General features: G+C 38.6%; 1 protein-coding gene across 1 annotated transcript; it reads left to right on the forward strand.

Annotated features, from left to right (window-relative positions):
• Positions 1-16,914: 16,914 nt before the first annotated feature.
• LOC140508841 (olfactory receptor 51G2-like) lies at positions 16,915-17,880 on the forward strand. The gene has a single exon (XM_072616721.1). It carries the CDS (start codon positions 16,915-16,917, stop codon positions 17,878-17,880), a length of 966 nt encoding a protein of 321 aa, XP_072472822.1.
• The last annotated feature ends 747 nt before the right edge of the window (positions 17,881-18,627 follow it).

The following is an 18,627-nucleotide window of genomic DNA, read 5'->3' on the forward strand; positions in this document are numbered from 1 at the left end:
TCTTATATGACTTAGAACTTAAAATGTTAGAAAGCTATAAAGAGCATTATGAAATGTAAAATCAATAATAACTCAGTAACTTAAATAAGGTATATCTAATAGTTGCAGAGATACAATTACAAATTATTACTTAGATAAAGGAAATTCAAATAGTGAAAGAACATTCAGTGCTCATATTTGATCCATGTCATTGACAATGAAAATAACAATACTATCAAAATTAATTTACAAATTTGTTGTGATCCTAACCAAACCTAACCAAAAGCTTTAGAATATTAAAGGAAATAAATTTTTAAAAAGAACAAAGGGGCTAACAGTTCTCATCCTCAACCTCTATTAGGAAAGAATATTAAAACTCTTTTGATCCAGATTTTGAAAAAATTGAAAATAAGATCAATTAGAAAAATTAGCTAAGGAAAAATTAAAAAAATAATCAAATCAAATAACTCCGTGTTCTGTAAACATGAACAGAGAGAAAAATTTCCCTCTTTCACAAAAAGTAAGAAAACTAGAGAGCTGTATAACAGAAATTAAATTTATACTCCCATATTGTATCATATACCACAGTAAACTCAAAATAGACAAAATTAAAGACAATATCATAAAAAAAATAGAAGAGAACCAGAGCAAATATATTTTGTGGCTATGGTTAAAAGGTAATTTCATAAATAAACAAGGGATAGAATAAATTACAAAAGATAAAATAGTTTTGATTCCATGAAGTTGGACATTTTTTGCATGAATGAAAAGCAAACATATAAATGGGAGGTCAGAGTCTGGAAATGGGAAATGTTAATGGTATAAAAATAAAAATGTGGCAGCTAGGTCACACAATGGATAGGGTACTGGGCCTGGAAGCAACAGGACTTGAGTTCAAATCTGGCCTCTAACACTTTCTAGCCACATGACCCTGGTCAGATCACTTTACATCTGTTTGCTTGAGTTTCCTTATCTGTAAAGTTAGGAAAATAATAGCACCTTGTACAGCTGGATGGCTCAGGCCTGGATTCAGGAAGACTTATCATTTTTGCATTCAAATCTGGCCTCAGACACCTAATAGCTGTATGATACTGGGCATATTACTTCATCCTGTTTGCACTCTATTTGCTGTGCCACCTAGCTGTCCCACTGGTGATACACCTCTGTGTATTTGGCAATAAATTAGATCCCCTATCTGATGACCAGCATAGCTGTAGCCGAACCACTCCAACATGTGAGAGTCTGCTAGAGCTTGTGCTCTGCTAAAATTGCCTAATAAACAATAGTTACTTTTGCACTGTGGTGAAGTGCTCAGGTAGGGCTTTAGGGGTTTTGAAGATAGAGGATATATTCTCAAATTGACCTAAGGCCACTAATGGAAGATGAGCAAGATCTGTACTAAGGTGAATAAGTACATTGAGATCTGTGAGGCTTGAATATACATTCTTATTAGATACTATCCTATCAGTATAAACACATTCATGAAGTACCTACTATATGCAAGAACAGAGCTCAGCCAGTAATAAAAACCAGACAGAAAGCTTAGTAGAAAAGACAAAGAAGCACAGGAACATTAAATCCAGTGATTTCAACATACCCACTGTCATTGTACTGAGTTCATAAAGGAAACAGAGAAGGAAATGGAAGAGACACACTTGAAGGAAACTCTAGTATAATCTAGGGATTTGGAGATTGGGTACAAAGTTGTAAAATCATAGCTATTTAAATTAATCAGTTTCTGAAACTGAGATTTAGAGAGTTAGAGTGATGTAATATTGAGTTAAAAACTATAAAGTATGCAGAAAAACTGTGTATTCTAAGCCATAAGAAGAGAAATTTTACAGCCCATAAAAGGAAAATTACATGGTCAAACTCAGAGATCTAGTTAATAGTTGGGTCAAATGTAGAAACTCAGTCACCTAACACCCATCCCCGTGTTCTTTCCACTCTAGTCATCTTGTCCTGAAAAAATGAGAATGTTTGGAAGGACTATGATGCCCACACCTGTTCTGGTGCTTGTTTCCTACTAGTAGCAGTAGTAACATGTGTTTTTAAAGGTATAAATAGGCTAAGAAGGAGAAGTTGGGTAATAGCATAGAAAGAAGGTATATCCTGATCAACAGAATGCACAGGGCTTAGCTTTTACTTAGGATGAACCATTTTGGGGCAAATTGCCCTCACTGGGATGAGTATTAAATTTGACTCCACTCCCCTCCAGGGATGGAAAGGTTTTCAGAAAGGTTCAAGTACTTCTTAATTCTCAGTAATTATTTCCCCATCCATTAATTCCTTTTTCTCCCAAAGCTTTGATTCCTAGTACTTGCCCCCACCCCCCACTCCCTGAACAAACACAGGAATTCTGTCATCTGATATTTAATAAGCTGTGTTATTTTAAAAAATATGTAATTGTTCTCAATAGCCACATAAACAAGAACTTGGGCCAATTAATGGCAATTACAGGGTTTCAAAAGATAGAGATAGTGGCTTAATTTAAGAAAGAATTTTCTAATCGCAATTATTCCAAAATTGAATTGTCTGTTAGGAATTAAAATATTCCCTATTGATGGAAGCATTCAGCTAAATCTGGAAAACCACTTGCTAGAGCTATTGGAAGGGATTTAGTTAGAGGACAAGTATTTAGACTGGATAATGTCTATTTTGGGGAACCTAAAATCAAAGTTCTAGAGTTATAAGCTACCTTGGTTTCAAGATCTATTGAGAAAAATTCTGTAAAGTTTGCTCATTTTAGATGATAGTGTTTTGAATGTGAAGTTAGGAAGATCAAATTTCATTGAGAGAAAGATGGAGGCAGGGAGGGAGAAAAAAAGAATGAAGAAAGTAAGGTAAGAAGGAAGTAAAGAAAGGTGAAGGAAAGGAGAAAGTGAAGTAAAGGAGGGAAAGAAGAAAGGAAGGAGAAAGGAAGGAAAGAAAGGAGGGAGGAAGAAAGGAAAAAAGGAAAGAAGTAAGGGAAAGAGGGATGAAGGAAAAAAGAAAAAGAGATAAGGAAGAGAAAGAGAAGGAAGGAGGGAGTAAGGGAAGAAAAAGGGAGGGAGGAAGAGAACAAAAAGAAGAAGGGAAGGAAAGATGAAAGGAATGAAGGAAGCAGGAAGGAAAAAAGGAAGGGAGGAAGGAGGGAAGTAAAGGAGGGAGGGGAGGAGGAAAGAAAGAAAAAAGAAGGAGAAAAGAAGGGAGGAATGGAGAGCTGAATGGAGGGAGAGAAAGAGTAAGGAAGGGAGGAATGGAGTGAGAAAAGGAAGATGAAAAGATAAAGAGAGGGAGAAAGGAAAGAAAAAGGAAAGGAGGAAGAGAGAAAGGGAGGAAGAAAAGGAGAGGATGAGAGGAGGGAGGAAGGAAAGAAGAGAGGAAGGGAAAAATGGGGAGGGAAAGAAGGAAGGAGCAAGAGATGGAGAAAGAAGGAAAAGAATTAGAATTTATTATATACTTACTATGTGCCAAGTACTATGCTAAGTGCTGAGGATATAAACAGAAAAGAAAATAGCCACTACTTTCAAGCAGTTTTGTTGGTTATTGTCTTTCATTCTCAAAGAGGACCAAAATGACATCATTAAGTTAAAGTTAAAGTGCGTCCAACTGTGGCTGATCAGATCAATATGAGATGGGTATTTTCTAGCACAGGTCCAACACAAATAAGTTCATGTGAACATTTGGAATGGATTCCCTAAATTTGAGCATCCATGTTTCCTTTTTTTTTTAATTTATTTTTCTTTTCATGCTTCTCTTGATATTTGTGTTGAAAGTCAACTTTTCTATTCACCTCTGGTCTTTTCATCAAGAATACTTGGCAGTCCTCTATTTGACTGAATGACTATTTTTTCCCCTGAAGTATTATACACAGTTTCACTGGGTAGGTGATTCTTCTTTTTAATCCTAGTTTCTTTCACTTCTGGAATATCATATTCTAAGCTCTTCAATCCCTTGATGTAGAAGCTACTAGATCTTGTGTTATCCTGACTGTATTTCCACAATATTCAAATTGTTTCTTTCTGGCTGATTGCAATATTTTCTCCTTGATCTAGGAACACTGGAATTTGGCTATAATATTCCTAGGAGATTTTCTTTTTGGATATCTTACCGAAGGTGATTGGTGGACTTGTTCAGTATTTTTTTATCCTCTTTTTCTAGAATATCCAGGCAGTTTTCCTTGATAATTTCATGAAAGATGTTGTCTAGGCTCTTTTTTTGATCATGGCTTTCAGGTAGTCCCATAATTTTTAAGTTGTTTCTCCTGTATCTGTTTTCCAGGTCGGTTGTTTTTCCAATGAGATATTTCACATTGTCTTCCATTTTTTCATTCTTTTGGTTTTGTTTTGTAATTTCTTGGTTTCTCATATGCTCCATTCTAATTTTTAAAGAACTATTTTCTTCAGTGAGCTTTTGAACCTCCTTTTCCATTTGGCTAATTCTGCTTTAAAAGCATTCTTTTCCTCACTGTCTTTTTGGACCTCTTTTGCCATTTGAGTTAATCTATTTTTAAGGCATTATTTTCCTCAGCATTTTTTGGGTCTTCGTTAGGAAGTTTTTGATGTGCTTTTCATGATTCTCTTGCACCATTCTCATTTCTCTTTCCAATTCTTTCCCCACCTCTCTTACTTGATTTCAAAATCCTTTTTGAGTTCTTCCATGGCCTGAGACTATTGCATATTTATTTTGGAGGTTTTGGATGCAGAAGCCTTGACTTTTAAGTCTTCCTCTGATGATATGCTTTGTTCTTCCTTGTCTGAAAGGATGGAAGAAAACACCTGTTCATCAAGAAAGTAACCTTCTATAATCTTAATTTTTTCCTTTTTTTTGGCATTTTCCTAGACAGTTACTTGCCTTTTGAGTCCTTTGACAAGAGGAAGGCATATTCTGGGCACCTGTAAGTCCTTGGTTCCTCCAAGGTGGCAAAATCAAGGAAGAGGAGTTTATTCCTCTCCTGGCTTGTGCTCTGGTCTGGGAGCTACCAAAACTTTTCTGCCCTGGATCTGCAAGTAGAATTCCCTTTCCAGAGCCTCCATCAGCTCCACCATGTCAGTATTCTTCCTCATCCCAGGAATGCTACTCAGGGCTGAGACCCAGATCAGCATCTCAATTCCCCCAGGGTCTTTAGGCCAAAGGCTCCAAAAAATGGACATTGATGCTGCTGCCACCACCTGGGGCTGGGGCTAGGGAGGACCCTGTTCCCATCTCACCCAGGTGAAAAAGCTTTCTCACTGCTTTCTCATATGCTCCATTCTAATTTTTAAAGAACTATTTTCTTCAGTGAGACCTTTGAAGCTGTCTTTGGCATTTGTGAGTTGAGGGATCTGGGAATCACAACTGCTGCCAAGGATGCCTCCGAGGCCTGCCCTGGTCCTGTTCCTACTGGTGCTTCATGGCCAAAACTGGGCTGGGATCCACGGGCTGTGCTCTGCTCTGCACCCAGTGTGATAGACCTTTCCTGTAGGCCTTGCAGGCTGCCTTGGGACAGGACCCAGAAGTCTTTAGGGTACATTAGCAGATCATATGATTATCAGACCCAGAAGACCTTAAAAGAAAAGGACAAGTAGAAAATTCTGTGGACACTCCATCTTAACGGAAGGAATGGAGTTTAAAAAAAAAAAATATTTAGTATATTATTTTTCCCCAGTTACATGTAGAAACAGTTTTTAACATTTGTTTTTAAAACTTTGTATTCCAAATTCTTTTCCTTCCTACCTCCCCATACTGCTTTCTCATTGAGAAGGCAAGCAATTCATCAGAGGTCATACATGTGTAGTCATGCAAAACATTTTCATAATAGTCATGCTGTGAAAGAATATATAGAGTAAAAAAAAAAAGCCCAAAACCTGAAAACTTGAGGAAAATAAAGTTTAAAAAATATGCTTTTTTCTGCATTTAGACACCATCAGTTCTTCTTCTGGGGATGGATGCCATGTTTCATCTTAAGTCTTTCAGAGTTGCTTGGATCTTTGAATTGCAGAGAATAGCTAAGTCATTCACAGCTGAATATGCACAATATTGTTGTTAATTTGTACAAAGCACATTTCACTTTATATCAGCTCATCTAAGTCTTTCAAGATTTTTCTGGGAACATTCTGCTTATCATTTCTTATAGCACAATAGTATTGCATCATAATCACATAGCACAATTTGTTCAGTCATTTCCCATTTGATGAGTATCCCTTCATTTTCCAATTGTTTGCCACCAGAAAAGAGCTGTTATAAATGTTTTTGTACATATAGGTCATTCTCCTCTTTATTTTCTATCTCTTTGGGGATGCAGATATGCATGGTTTTATAGAACTTTGGACATAATTCCAAATTCTTCTACAGAATAGTTGAATTAATTAATTTGTAACTCCACCAACAACACATTAATGTTTCATTTTTCCCACATCCCCTTCCACATATGCAATTTTCCTTTTGTATCTTATTAGCCAATCTGATAAGTATGAGTTGGTACCTCAGATTTTTTAAATTTGTATTTCTCCAATCAGTAATAACTTAGAGCATTTTTTCAGATAACTATAGAAAGCTTTGATTATTTCATCTGAAAACTGTTCATACCTTTTGATCATTTATCAATTGAGGAAGGACTCTTGTTTTGTTTATATAAATTTGACTCAGTTCTCTATATGTTTGAGAAACAAGGACTTTATTAGAGAAACTTGCTTCATTTTTTTACAGTTACTATTGCTAATAATATTTCTCTTCATTCTGTCCCCCCACACCAGTTATTCTCTTCTTTCTCCTTTCATCCTGTCCCTCATTAACTGACTACCCTCTCTCCCAATCTCCCCTCTCTTCTATCACCACTACCCCTCCTCTCATCCCCTTTTCCTCCTACTTTTCTGTGGGATAAGATAGGTTTCTATACCCAATTGAGTGTGTATGTTATTCCTTCCTTAAAACAAATCAGATTAGATGAAGGTTCATTCCCTCTCATTTCTCTCCCTTCTCTCCCCCTACACTGTAAAAGCTTTTTATTGACTCTTATGTGAGATAGTTTACCCCATTTGACCTCTCCCTTTCCCTTTCTCCCAGTATATTTCTTTCTCATCCCTTAGTTTTATTTTCTTAGATACCATCCTTTCATATTAAACTCTTCATTTTTCCAATCTATTACTCAATTTCTAACTCTTTGTTAAAGTAGAGCATTGTCCCAAATTTAAAGGGTTTTATGCAGCTATTTTCAGGGATACTTCTAGGGACCTGTAAGTTTTCAGTTCTTCCAGGTTGTATGATCTAAGGAGAGGTGTTTAATCCTCTCCTGACTTGTGCTCTGGTCTGTGAGTGACCACAATCCCTCTTTTCTGTCCTGGTACTGTGAGGAGGGTGTCTGTTCCACTGTGGCCACAAACCCTCATGTTCAATTGTTTCTCCTTGCCCTGGGACTCCCAATCAATACTGCAACACAGATCCAAGTGTGAACAAAGCAACAGAGTCCTTCCTTAGTGCTATCAATGACACTCTGTCTTTTAAAATATCCTTCTGACCAGTTGTTTGACCCCCTTACCATCTGTGGGTTGACAGCTCAAGAAGCAGCCTCTGCCACTGCTTGTTCAGTGCCTTCCCAAGGCCAGCTCCTGGCTTGCTGGGGACAGGGATGTGGTAGCATAGTCAGTACTGGATTGTGCTCCACTCTCACCAAAGTGTGACAGAACTTTCCTGCTGACATTCTAAATTTTCTTTGAAGTCCATGGACTGAGAAGTTTGGAAACCACGACTGCTGTCAGTAATTCAGTCACCCCAAGACCTGCTCCTGATCCACGGGGATCCAACATGAATTGGCCTAAGCTCCTTTCCCATCCTGGTATAACAGAACTTTTCTGCCATTCTTCTAAGTTATCTTGGGCTTGAAAAATGTTTCAGGCTTTTTGTGGGTTCTGTCACTCTAAAATTTGTTTAAAGTCACTATTTGAAGGTATTTGGAGAGGTTTGGGGGAGAGTTCAGACAGTTCAATGCCTTTATTCTGTCATCTTGGCTCTGACCTCCGGAATGGAGTTTTAACTTCTATTTCATCAAAGACATATGAGTAGCTATGTAAGAGAATAAAGGGGGAAGGTGTCTTGAGTGATGGTCAGCCTTCTCCTAACTGGCTGCAATGATGATCTCTGGGAGAGCTGAAGATCAGGAAAGGAAATAAGGGATGAAGTGCAAAGGGAGTAGGGATCCCTGGTCAGAGGAGGTCTTTCTGTCCTCCATCACCCTATTACCATGTTTGTTTGGTACCATGATATTGCACATTACAGGAGGGGAGAAAACAAGTAGAGTAAGGAGCCCACAGTAGTAACAGATCATGAATCTTTAGCATATTCATGTAATAATATGAAGCCTTGTGAAAAAAGTAAGATACACACATTTATTTAGTGAATTAGTAGCCTAGGTATCCTAAAACCCAGTAGCCTACCTCCCATTCCAGGGTTCTATCTACTGTACCTATACTACTTACCCTAACTCTCCTAGCTCTGGAGGGCATACAAAACTACAGAGGCTGAGAATAGGTCCTGGACTAGAAACCCCTCAAAAACAGAAACACTCTTCACCTCTGCAGGTCAATCTCCATGCAGACAAAGCTTAATAACCATAGTACCTGGCACATAGTAGGTGCAGAATAAATGCGTGTTAATTAGCTGATTGACTTAAGCTGTTTCTTCAGTAATGAGAAAGGCTAAATGACAGGAGGTAGAAATTGCTTAAAAGATTATGAACCTATGTAGATCAACCTATGATCATAGTTTTTCATTCAAATTCTCTGGATAAAGCACAAAAGTACTTTTCCAAGGGTGGGGAACCTGCAGCCTCGAGGACACATGTGACCCTTTAGGTCCTCAGATGCAACCCTTTGACTGAATCCAAACATCACAGAACAAATCCCTTTGATAAAAGGATTTTTTTTCTGTAAAATTTGGTCTCAGTCAATAGGTCACACCCAAGGACCTAGAAGGTCACATGAGACCTTGAGGTTGTAGGTTTCCCACCCCTGCTAGTATCATAGGAAAATTCTGATCTTGGTATCAGGAAAATTTGAACTAATTCTTGCTTTGGTACTTCCTAGCTGTGTGACCATGAGCAGATCATGTATTTTCTTTGATCTTCTATTTAATAGAAATATAGATTGAGACCTGTAAGGTGCCTCAGAGCTCATTTAATCCTTCCTCCTCATTTTACAGATGAGAAACCTGATGACAACCATTCAATTTAATGTGTTTTTTTCTTCCCTCAATAGAGTTCACTTTTATTTTTTTCCCTCAGTGGGGATGGAGGAGAAGATAGGAGAGAGAGAAGACAAATCTTCATCAATTGAAAAAAATAATATTACTTACAAACAGATCAAGATAAATGAAGTGATTTCCTCAAGGTCACACAGGAAGAGTTAAAAAATGAGGATTGGAACTTAAGTGATTCAAACCTTGATCATATTCCATTTCTTCTATCATGCTGCCTGTTTGATAGCTAACCCACAGAGTTGGAGCTTAATAAATGTTGTTCAATTGGACAGAATTCCTTATATATATAATTAGGATAATAATTCTCTTATTACATAAGATACCTGGGTACAGAAAGGAAAAAGCATTATAAGCATTAAAGCATAATATATGTCTGAGTCAATATGACGGTGTTTCTCACTGATATCTGAAGTCTCTCCGCAGAAATCAGAATTCTGTACACTTTGAAACATCACAAGGAGAATCGCAAAGTATGTCAGCAGTCAAGTAGTCCAAGTGATGTCTGAGTAGAAATCTACTCTACAATGTGCTTGACAAGTGGTTCTCTAGTCATTATTGGAAGACTTCTAGTGGTAGAAGCAGTATGGCTCAGTGATCAGGGTACTTTCTGGAGAGGTCACATGATGTTATGAAAAGAGTACTGGATTTGGAGACAGAAAATTTGAATTAAAACACCACTTCTACCCATTTGCTAGTTGTGTGACCTTAAACAAAATGATTTATCTCTCTAAGCCTGTTTTCTCATACATAAAATGAGGAGGACGGGCTACATGACCTCTAAGATTCCTTCCAACCCTAAAACTATATTCTTGAGACAACTCATCCCATTTTGTGGAATTCTTCATTGTTGGTAAGTTTATTTTTATATTCCTACTCTCCTTAACTTTTAGCCATCACCTCTGATTCTGTTTCTAGTGCCTAAGAAGAATTCCATTTTGAATTTCTATTATGGCCCCTCTAATGAAGTCCAAACGGACATACTTATAAATATCATGGAAAGAATTAGAAGGGACCTCAAAAATCATCTTCTGAGTAGTAGCCTTTGATACTTGATGATAGTTATCCTAAACCTTACTTTCTCAAGTTAAACATCCACAGTTCCATGAACACCACCCCTATGTCATGATCTCTAAAGATCTCCCAGTCCTTTGGATTCACTTCATATTATTGTGAACACACTCTTCCACATGTGATCTGACAAGGGAAGAAGATAAGAGGACTGTTTTTTTCCTACTTATGGAGATTATAGCTCTTTCAATGCAGATTAAGGACTTGATAGCTTTTGTGGCTACCACGTTGCACTACTGTATCATGCCAAAGTCCTCTTCCCAAAGGAAAGAGGAAGAAGAAGAAATGTAAAGAGGCCCAATTCAGGGCATCCCAGGGTATGGGATAAATGACTAAGTTGCCTGAGGAAAGACTTCAGTTCAGAGACCAAGAAGCTTTGATTGGGAGTGTTGGCTGTTTTTTCATCTAACTCTGAACAGGAGTAACCTGGGACTGAGCCAGGGAGTCACTTTGCCTGGGTTTCTCAGATAATTTGGTATACTTTTATCATAAGCTTGTATCTAAATTTGTAAGACATTTGAGTCCTCAGACATTTCATTGTCATGAACGAGTGCCATGGAATTATTTGAAATTTTAAACATTTGCCTATTTATTGGTTCACTGAGGAATCTAGGGAGTAGGAAAAATGAGAGTCTGAGTTGTCTATTGGGAATCATGGCTCTGGTTGGTAACATAAGCATGTTCTTTATCCTCTATTAATTCCTAAACATTAACTCCACCCACTCAACACCAGCTTAAACCCAGCCAGGCTGGCAAAGGCGTAGAAAGGATATTAGGAATATTATCAACAGAAAGGGGAAACTGAAGAAAGGGGAGGGAAGGCCCAGTCTTAGGTTCTTCCACAGTCTCACTTCTAACTTTCCTCAATTCCCTCTTCTACTGTCCCCTCCAAAATAGCCATTAAGATGAAGGGAGAGGCCCTGATTTCTTTAGGAGGAGCAGGTCTAGGTTTGGGGCACTCAGGTGCTCCCAAAGAAAGTTAAATCCAGCCCTCCCTAGATCCTTCCTCTGCTACCTCCATCCTCTTCAGAGCCTCCTTGGCCCCTGGACACTACTCTAGCCTCGGAGCCATTCTCCCTAACACTCATGGGCTTAAAGAAAATTTTCTGGATTTGTACCCAGATCCCAGCTGACCCAGTTCCCCACACCCATGACTTCAACTCATTTAAGAAGATATAAATACCCACCTACACCTGATTCCAGCAAGACACACTTCTGGCTAACCAAAAGACAGAAAGCAAGAATCCCAGAATTATGGTGAGTATAGAACTAAGCTTATGGAGGAGACCAAATGAGGGGGTGAAAAGATCTCAGAAATTGGAGTTGCACCTCTTTGACTCTTCACATCAGTAAGTCCCTCCAAAAAAGCGTGACATTGTGGAAAACTTATTGGATTTAAAATCAAAGGATTCTGGATTTAGAGATCATATATTCCAGCTCCTTCTTTTTAAAAATGAGAAAATTGAGGGCCCTAAAATATATGTGACACACATCTAATAAGTGACAGAGACAGAATTTGAACTCAGACCCTTTGCCTTACCAACAAATGTTCTTTTCATTGTACCTAGCTGCTTCTCAGATGCTCTTAAGTTCTAACTCTGACCCTTTTGCAGTCTGTATTACCTAAAGCAAATCACTTCTTTTCTCTGGATCTTAGAATCATAGTATTTTAGACTGGGAAGAAATCAGAAATCTAATATGTCTTTTATTTCGTAGTTATGATCTTGGGAACTCAGTTATGTACCCTGCCCATGAGCAGAACAGAAGCAGCCACTCCAATCAGCTGATTGGGCAGTCTTTCAGATAAATGAAATGATCTGAGTGTCCCTTGGGGAGAAATAAGGTGGGAGTATATGGGACAGAGGCACACTAAAAGAAAGTCAGTGAGATTTCTCTTTAGTTTCTGTCTTATGAGATTTTCTAAGGGCTATCACAACCACACTCAGTGTCCTAGCATTGCAACATTACAAACAATCCCAGGCAAAAATGCCCCCTCAGGCTTCATGACAGAAGGAAGCTTGGAGAATGGATATTATGGCAGTCCTAAGCTCTTACATTAATAGACGATTCCCTAGGCCTTAGCATGCCCCTTCCCTATCATCTCAAGATTCTGTGATAGGCATAGATTGAGCCAACTGTCTTGTCCTGTTGTGCTGTTAGGCTCTTGGCAGACCCATAACTTTCCCATTTACCCAGGACTTGCCCAAATTTCCAGCATTACTGATGGGCAGGACTATTTATTAGTTTCAGGACACAGATGGTAAATAATGAGTGAGGCTTAAGTCCTTAAATTCTCCTAGGGAAACAATCTCACCTGAATGAGGGAAGCACAAGTCTGTTGCCATGGAAACTCTCACAGGCATGACTAATTTGATCTGTACAGGCTATATTTTCCTTGATCTCAGTGTGGATATCCTGGCTTGGTTGGGAGAAGAGTCTATTCTTTTTCTAAGATCAAAGGCTCCTAAAGCTTGGGTTATTTTGGAAAAGTAGAGGACATAAAAGATGTATGAAGAGATTGGTGAATAGGGAATCGAGGCCCTAGTTGGTTGCTTTTTATTCTTTAAACACTAACTCTACTTCCCCCTCCTCAGCCCTACCATACTCACAATGGCATACTAAGATACTTGCCAAGAATGATATCAATGATAGGGGAAGACTGAGGAGAAGGGAAAGCAGGATCTATTTCAGGTCTTCCACAAAAATACCTCTGAGATTCCTTAAGCCATAGAAACCCTCCCCTATATTCCAACTCCCTCATCTACCATCCCCTCCCATCATAATATCTCTGCAGAGCCTCTGGAGATGTGCCATTCTTGTTCCTCACCCCCACCTTTCATCATAATAATAGATATAGCACAGTGATAGGTATATTTCTATCTTTCTCCATCTTCCCCATCCCCCAGGGAAGAGTGAGTGAAAACTGCTATGTTTTACTATTAAAACAAGTCAAGACTTCCTTGGTGCAGTGGAAAGAGCTCTAGATAGATTTGAGATCCAATCACCACTTCTAGTACTTACTAGTTATGTCATGGGCAAGTCATTTCAGATTTATGTGACTCTGTTTCCTCATCTGTACAATTTTTGTTGACTTTTTATGACCCCATTTGGGATTTTCTTGGCAAAGATACTAAAGTGATTTACCATTTCCATCCTCAGCTCATCCCACAGATGAGGAAACAGGCAAAAGGTTAAATGACTTGCCTGGGGTACCAAGGCTAGTTAATGTCTGAGGCCAAATTTTAACTCACAAAAATGAGACTTCCTGGCTTCAGGTCCAGCACTCTATCCGCTGTACCACCTAGCCATGATACCATCATCATAACAACAATAATAGTATACATTTATAAAATGCTTTGAGATTTATAAAATGCCCCACAAATATAATAATAGCTCACATCTCTGCAGTGCTTACTATGTGCCAGGCACTGTACTAAACACCTTATAAGTTTTATCTCATTTTATCCTCATAACAGCCCTAGGAGACACATTTTACAAATGAGGAAATTGAGCCATGGAGAAGTTAAGTGACTTGGCTATCTTCATACATGTACCTGAAGCCAAATTTGAACTCATATCTTCTTAACTCAAAATTCAGCATCATATTTGCACAATGAACTGTATTTCCCACCTCAGCTCACATTATTTCCCTACAGGTTGTATTCATGACATTCCTCAGGATGGCATCCCAGGTTGTTCATATCCCTTTTACATGGTGGAACTTAGCACATGGTCCAGGACTCTAGTAAGTATCTGAGCCCTCTGAAGCTTATGAAATCATACTGAGAGGGAACCGTAACATTCAGGACAAGTTTAAGCTCAGTTTGTGGGACCCATGCCAATCCCCTGCTCCCCCAACCTAGTTTTCTAATTCTTCAGAAAGCACATATAGCGGGAAAGGTCAGGCACCTGCAGAATGTAACTAAAATTCATACAAAGGTGAAAATTAGCTTAGACATCTGGCTATATTGCCAGTTAACTAAATCATTCTCTAAAGGTCAGAAAGCAAGGACAGATGCAGCATGAGATACCTGGAGAGAAAAGAAAAACATTCCCAAGCTAGAAAAGAGTAATGGTAGTAGTAGTAGTAGTAGTAGTAGTAGTAGTAGTAGTAGTAGTAATGACTTTACTAGCTGTGTGACCCTTGACAAGTCACTTAACTTTTCTCAGCCTTAGTTTCCTCATCTGTAAACTGGAGATAATAGAAGCACTTACCTTTCCAAGGTTCTTGTGAAGATGAAATGAGATTACATGTAAATCATGTTACAAACCTTAAAGTGTTATATAAATGATGATTATTTTTATTTTAAAGTATTTTAAGGTTTGCAAATAGTTTTGTAGATATTATCTCATTTAATCTTAACTCTGGGAGGTAGGTGCTATTTTTATTTATGTTTTACAGCTGAGGAAACTGAACCTGAAAATAGTTGAATGGCTTACTCAGGGTCACTCAAGTAGTAAGTGTGTGAGGATGGATTATGAACTCAGGTCTTCCTAACTCTAGGTCCAAGATTTTATACACTGTGTCATTTAGCTAGCCAAGAATTCTATATCCATAATAGGGTGAAATATAAAGTCAATAAATTATATTTCAGTTTTTATTTCTGTTCCCAAATGTAGATGATTGTATTTTGGCATGAGAACTTCTGCCTTGACTGTACTGATTACACAGGTATGTTCATTAGATAAGATTTCTGAGAGAGAAATTCACAAGAAGGAGCCAAGCTTAGTCACTCAATTCCTATGCTTAGAAGGTTTTACTAAAAGAAATACAGGTCACCATGCAAATACACATATAGAAGAGATTGTGGAGAAGAGAAGACAAAAAGGATGTTGCCCAGAACTTACCTATTTATTACCAAATATGATTCTTTCTCACCAACTATCATTATTTTGGAATAAATACATAGCTTCTAGGTTACACCCTACAACTTCTTTTACCACATCCAATCTCATTGGAGAAGGACAATCTGTAACTTCATTGACTATGTTTCTATATGGATCTAATAGCTAATAGGAAACTAAGAATTAGTGAAAATAATGATATGTTCCCCCTTAAGCTGTTTCCCCCTCTGGAATTCTCTCTGTGCACACCAAATCTAGAAAGAGATCTAATAAGGCATTTTTCCAGGAGATCTATGCTGGGCATAAGATCTGTATTACCTGGAAACATAGAAGAATCTATTAATTTGGACAGAGAAAAAAATACATATTTGTTTTCAATAACCTTTAATTGAAATTTTAAAACTCCTTCAATTAAGATCCTTTAAAACTTATTCTGAGAAGGTGTCCATACTTTTCACCAAGGCTGCTGAAAGGGTCCATGACACAAAAGTTTTTAAGAACTTCTACTAGGACTGATATGGACGCTATGATTCATAACTGTTTTGACTCATTTCTATTTCTTTTCATTCCCCATCCCAATTCATTAATGTGATCAATGAACAATTTGACTTAATCTCCTCTAAAGGGCCATTGCTCCTTCCTTTTATTGGAATAGATTGGGTAATACTGGAAGAATATTTAGCAGCCCTTTTCCCACAGAATGAAGTAACTGTCCAAGAAGGGAAAATTATCTCCCCTCAGAAAAACCTGTTCTGTAAAGTAGGCAGATTATAGAACATTAGACTTCGAGAGAGAAGACTTGGGTTCTTGATTTGTCTCAGTGAATTCAACAAATGCCCACTACATGGCAGACACTGCACTAATTTCTGGTAATAGATTTAAAAAAAGCAAACTAAATGAATGAATGAACAAATAAATAAATAGATAAATGAAAGGATGAATAAAAATGAGCAAACGTATAAATGAATGAAAAATGGCTTAATATGAGTAAATGAATGACAATAAATTTAAAAAGGAATGAATGAATAGCTAGGCAATTCTCTTCTTAACTGGCCAAGTTACTTCTTAACTCTTCCTAGCAACCTAATATCTATTCCTGGGTTATTTACATAGATGGAAAGTTTGATTGATCAAAAAAAATAAAAGATTTAGGAAATGCTCAGACCCTACAGATTGGAAAGCTTATTTTAATGCCATTAAAAAATCCCTCTACCCTGAAGCTCCCCAACTTAACTGTATGAATTCTAGTATTCACCTTGAGGTAGTGTGGCAATATAAGCAGCAATAGATTTGAAGTCAGAGGCTTTGGATTCTGAATATGTCTATGTTGTTTACTATTTATCCGACTTTGGCAAAAGTCCCTTAACTTCACCTCCCTACAAAAAAAAAAAAAGTCTTCTCTAATAAAAGGCTATTTTTATGGAGGCTTAATGGCAAGAAAGGTGCTTTGGGCAGTGGTTAGAATGAGGAAGAGACAGTTTTTGTTAAGCTCCATCTATGGGGTGATCGTGGGTGTGAATTCATATTATGGGCTCAGGACTTAGGTGAGGGGTCCCTAGGTATCAGGACTTGTACCAAGTTCTAGAGTCTTTATTCCTCATTCATCTCAGTCCATTACACCCCTTTATGCCTCTGGCCAAGCTCTGAATGCAGAATTCACTCAGTGCTTTTGTGAGCCAAAAGCAGAGGAGGCCTCCTGAGCAGAAAGAGGCAAATGGAGATGCACCAGAAAGAACAAGATTAATTTGAATGGGCTCTGAATCAATTACTTGTCCCTCTTGCCCCTAGGGGAGTAAGATATCTCTGAACATGGATCCTTCCATCTTCTCCTGCAATGCCAGCAGCTATGATCTCCCAACCTTCTTGCTGACAGGTTTCCCAGGCCTGGAGGCCTCTCACCACTGGGTGTCCATCCCCATCAACCTGATATGCATAATATCTATCCTGGGTAACAGCATCATTCTCTTCGTGATCTGCACAGACCCCAGCCTCCATGGGCCCATGTTCATCTTTCTTTCTGTTTTGGCAGGCTCTGACCTAGGTCTCTGTGCCTCCACCTTTCCCACCATGGTACAGCTCTTCTGGCTGGGTGCCCGTGAGCTTCCCTTTGACTTATGTGCAGCCCAAATGTTCTTTATCCATGCCTTCACCTATGTGGAGTCAGGTGTGCTCCTGGCTATGGCCTTTGATCGCTTTGTTGCCATTAAAGATCCATTGCACTATGCTTCAGTCCTCACCCAATCAACTATGACCAAGATAGGAGCTGGGATTCTTGTGAGGGCAGTTATTCTCAACATTCCAGGTCCTGTCCTGCTCAGGAGGCTGGCATTCCCTGCTATCAGTATCCTCTCTCATTGCTATTGCCTCCATTGTGACCTAGTGGGACTAGCCTGTTCTGACACCAGTATCAACAGCTTCTTTGGCCTGGTCTCCATCCTCTTCTCCTTGGCTATTGACTCCACTCTCATTGTAGTTTCCTATGTGCTAATCCTCCGCACAGTGCTAGGCATTGCATCTCCTGAAGAGAGATTCAAGGCACTCAACACATGTGTCTCACACCTCTGCATTGTGCTTATTTTCTACATGCCCAAGTTGGGATTATCCATACTGCACCGTGTTGAGAAACACACCTACCCTGCTCTGGCTGTGCTCATGGCTAACCTACATTTCCTGGTTCCACCCTTCATGAACCCCATTATCTATTGCATCAAGTCCAAGCAGATCCGACAGAGTCTTTTGCGACGTTTCTGGCAGAAGAGAGTTGAGACCTCCTAAGGAGAACAGAACCAAAATAGCTGGGAAAGCATATGACCTTAAACAATTTGATTGTCTCAAGAGAATTGAGGGGGACTTCTTGGAGCAACTATGTGTTAAAAGACATGAATGTATGACATTTTTTTTTTTCAGATCCAGGAATAAGAGGCAGAGAAAACACAATCTCATTGTCAAGACCTCAGAATCAACTATATTCCATTTTTAAACACCTTGAACTCTTGGAAGGGACATGAGTCTGGGAGTGAGTGAAGTATTCCAATCTGATGGGTGCTCTGAAATATCTTTTCTTGTAGGTCTCTAAAAATCTTTCTCTGTCTCCCTCTGTTTCTCTCTGATATTCCCCCCCCCTCTCTCTCTGGTACTGCACTTGATACATTTCAAAGAATATTGATAAATACAGGATATCTTTGAGAAGTTGTTTCCTGTATGTGATCTCCAAACATTAAATGTAAGGTTGTCTCCTCCTGTCACATATTTAGAGTAACCTTGATTGAATTTATTATATTTGCTTCATGATTATTGGTGATTTGCTGGTCTCTTTGATAGACAAGTAGGATCCAGAGAGAGAATGATAGAATTCCATGCTAAGCTCCAGGTTCAACACCAAGCACAGTATGGCCAAGATGGAAGGAATATCTAGAGGAAGGCTGGGCATATCTTTCCCCAGTCAGGGCCTAGATGTATCAGATCAGTGAAGGGAAAGGACATGTTTCAAGCACTGCTCCTCCTCTATCATCTAAGTACCTT

Source organism: Notamacropus eugenii, chromosome 5 (genome assembly GCF_028372415.1).
Source record: "Notamacropus eugenii isolate mMacEug1 chromosome 5, mMacEug1.pri_v2, whole genome shotgun sequence".
NCBI classification, from domain to species: Eukaryota; Metazoa; Chordata; class Mammalia; order Diprotodontia; family Macropodidae; genus Notamacropus; species Notamacropus eugenii.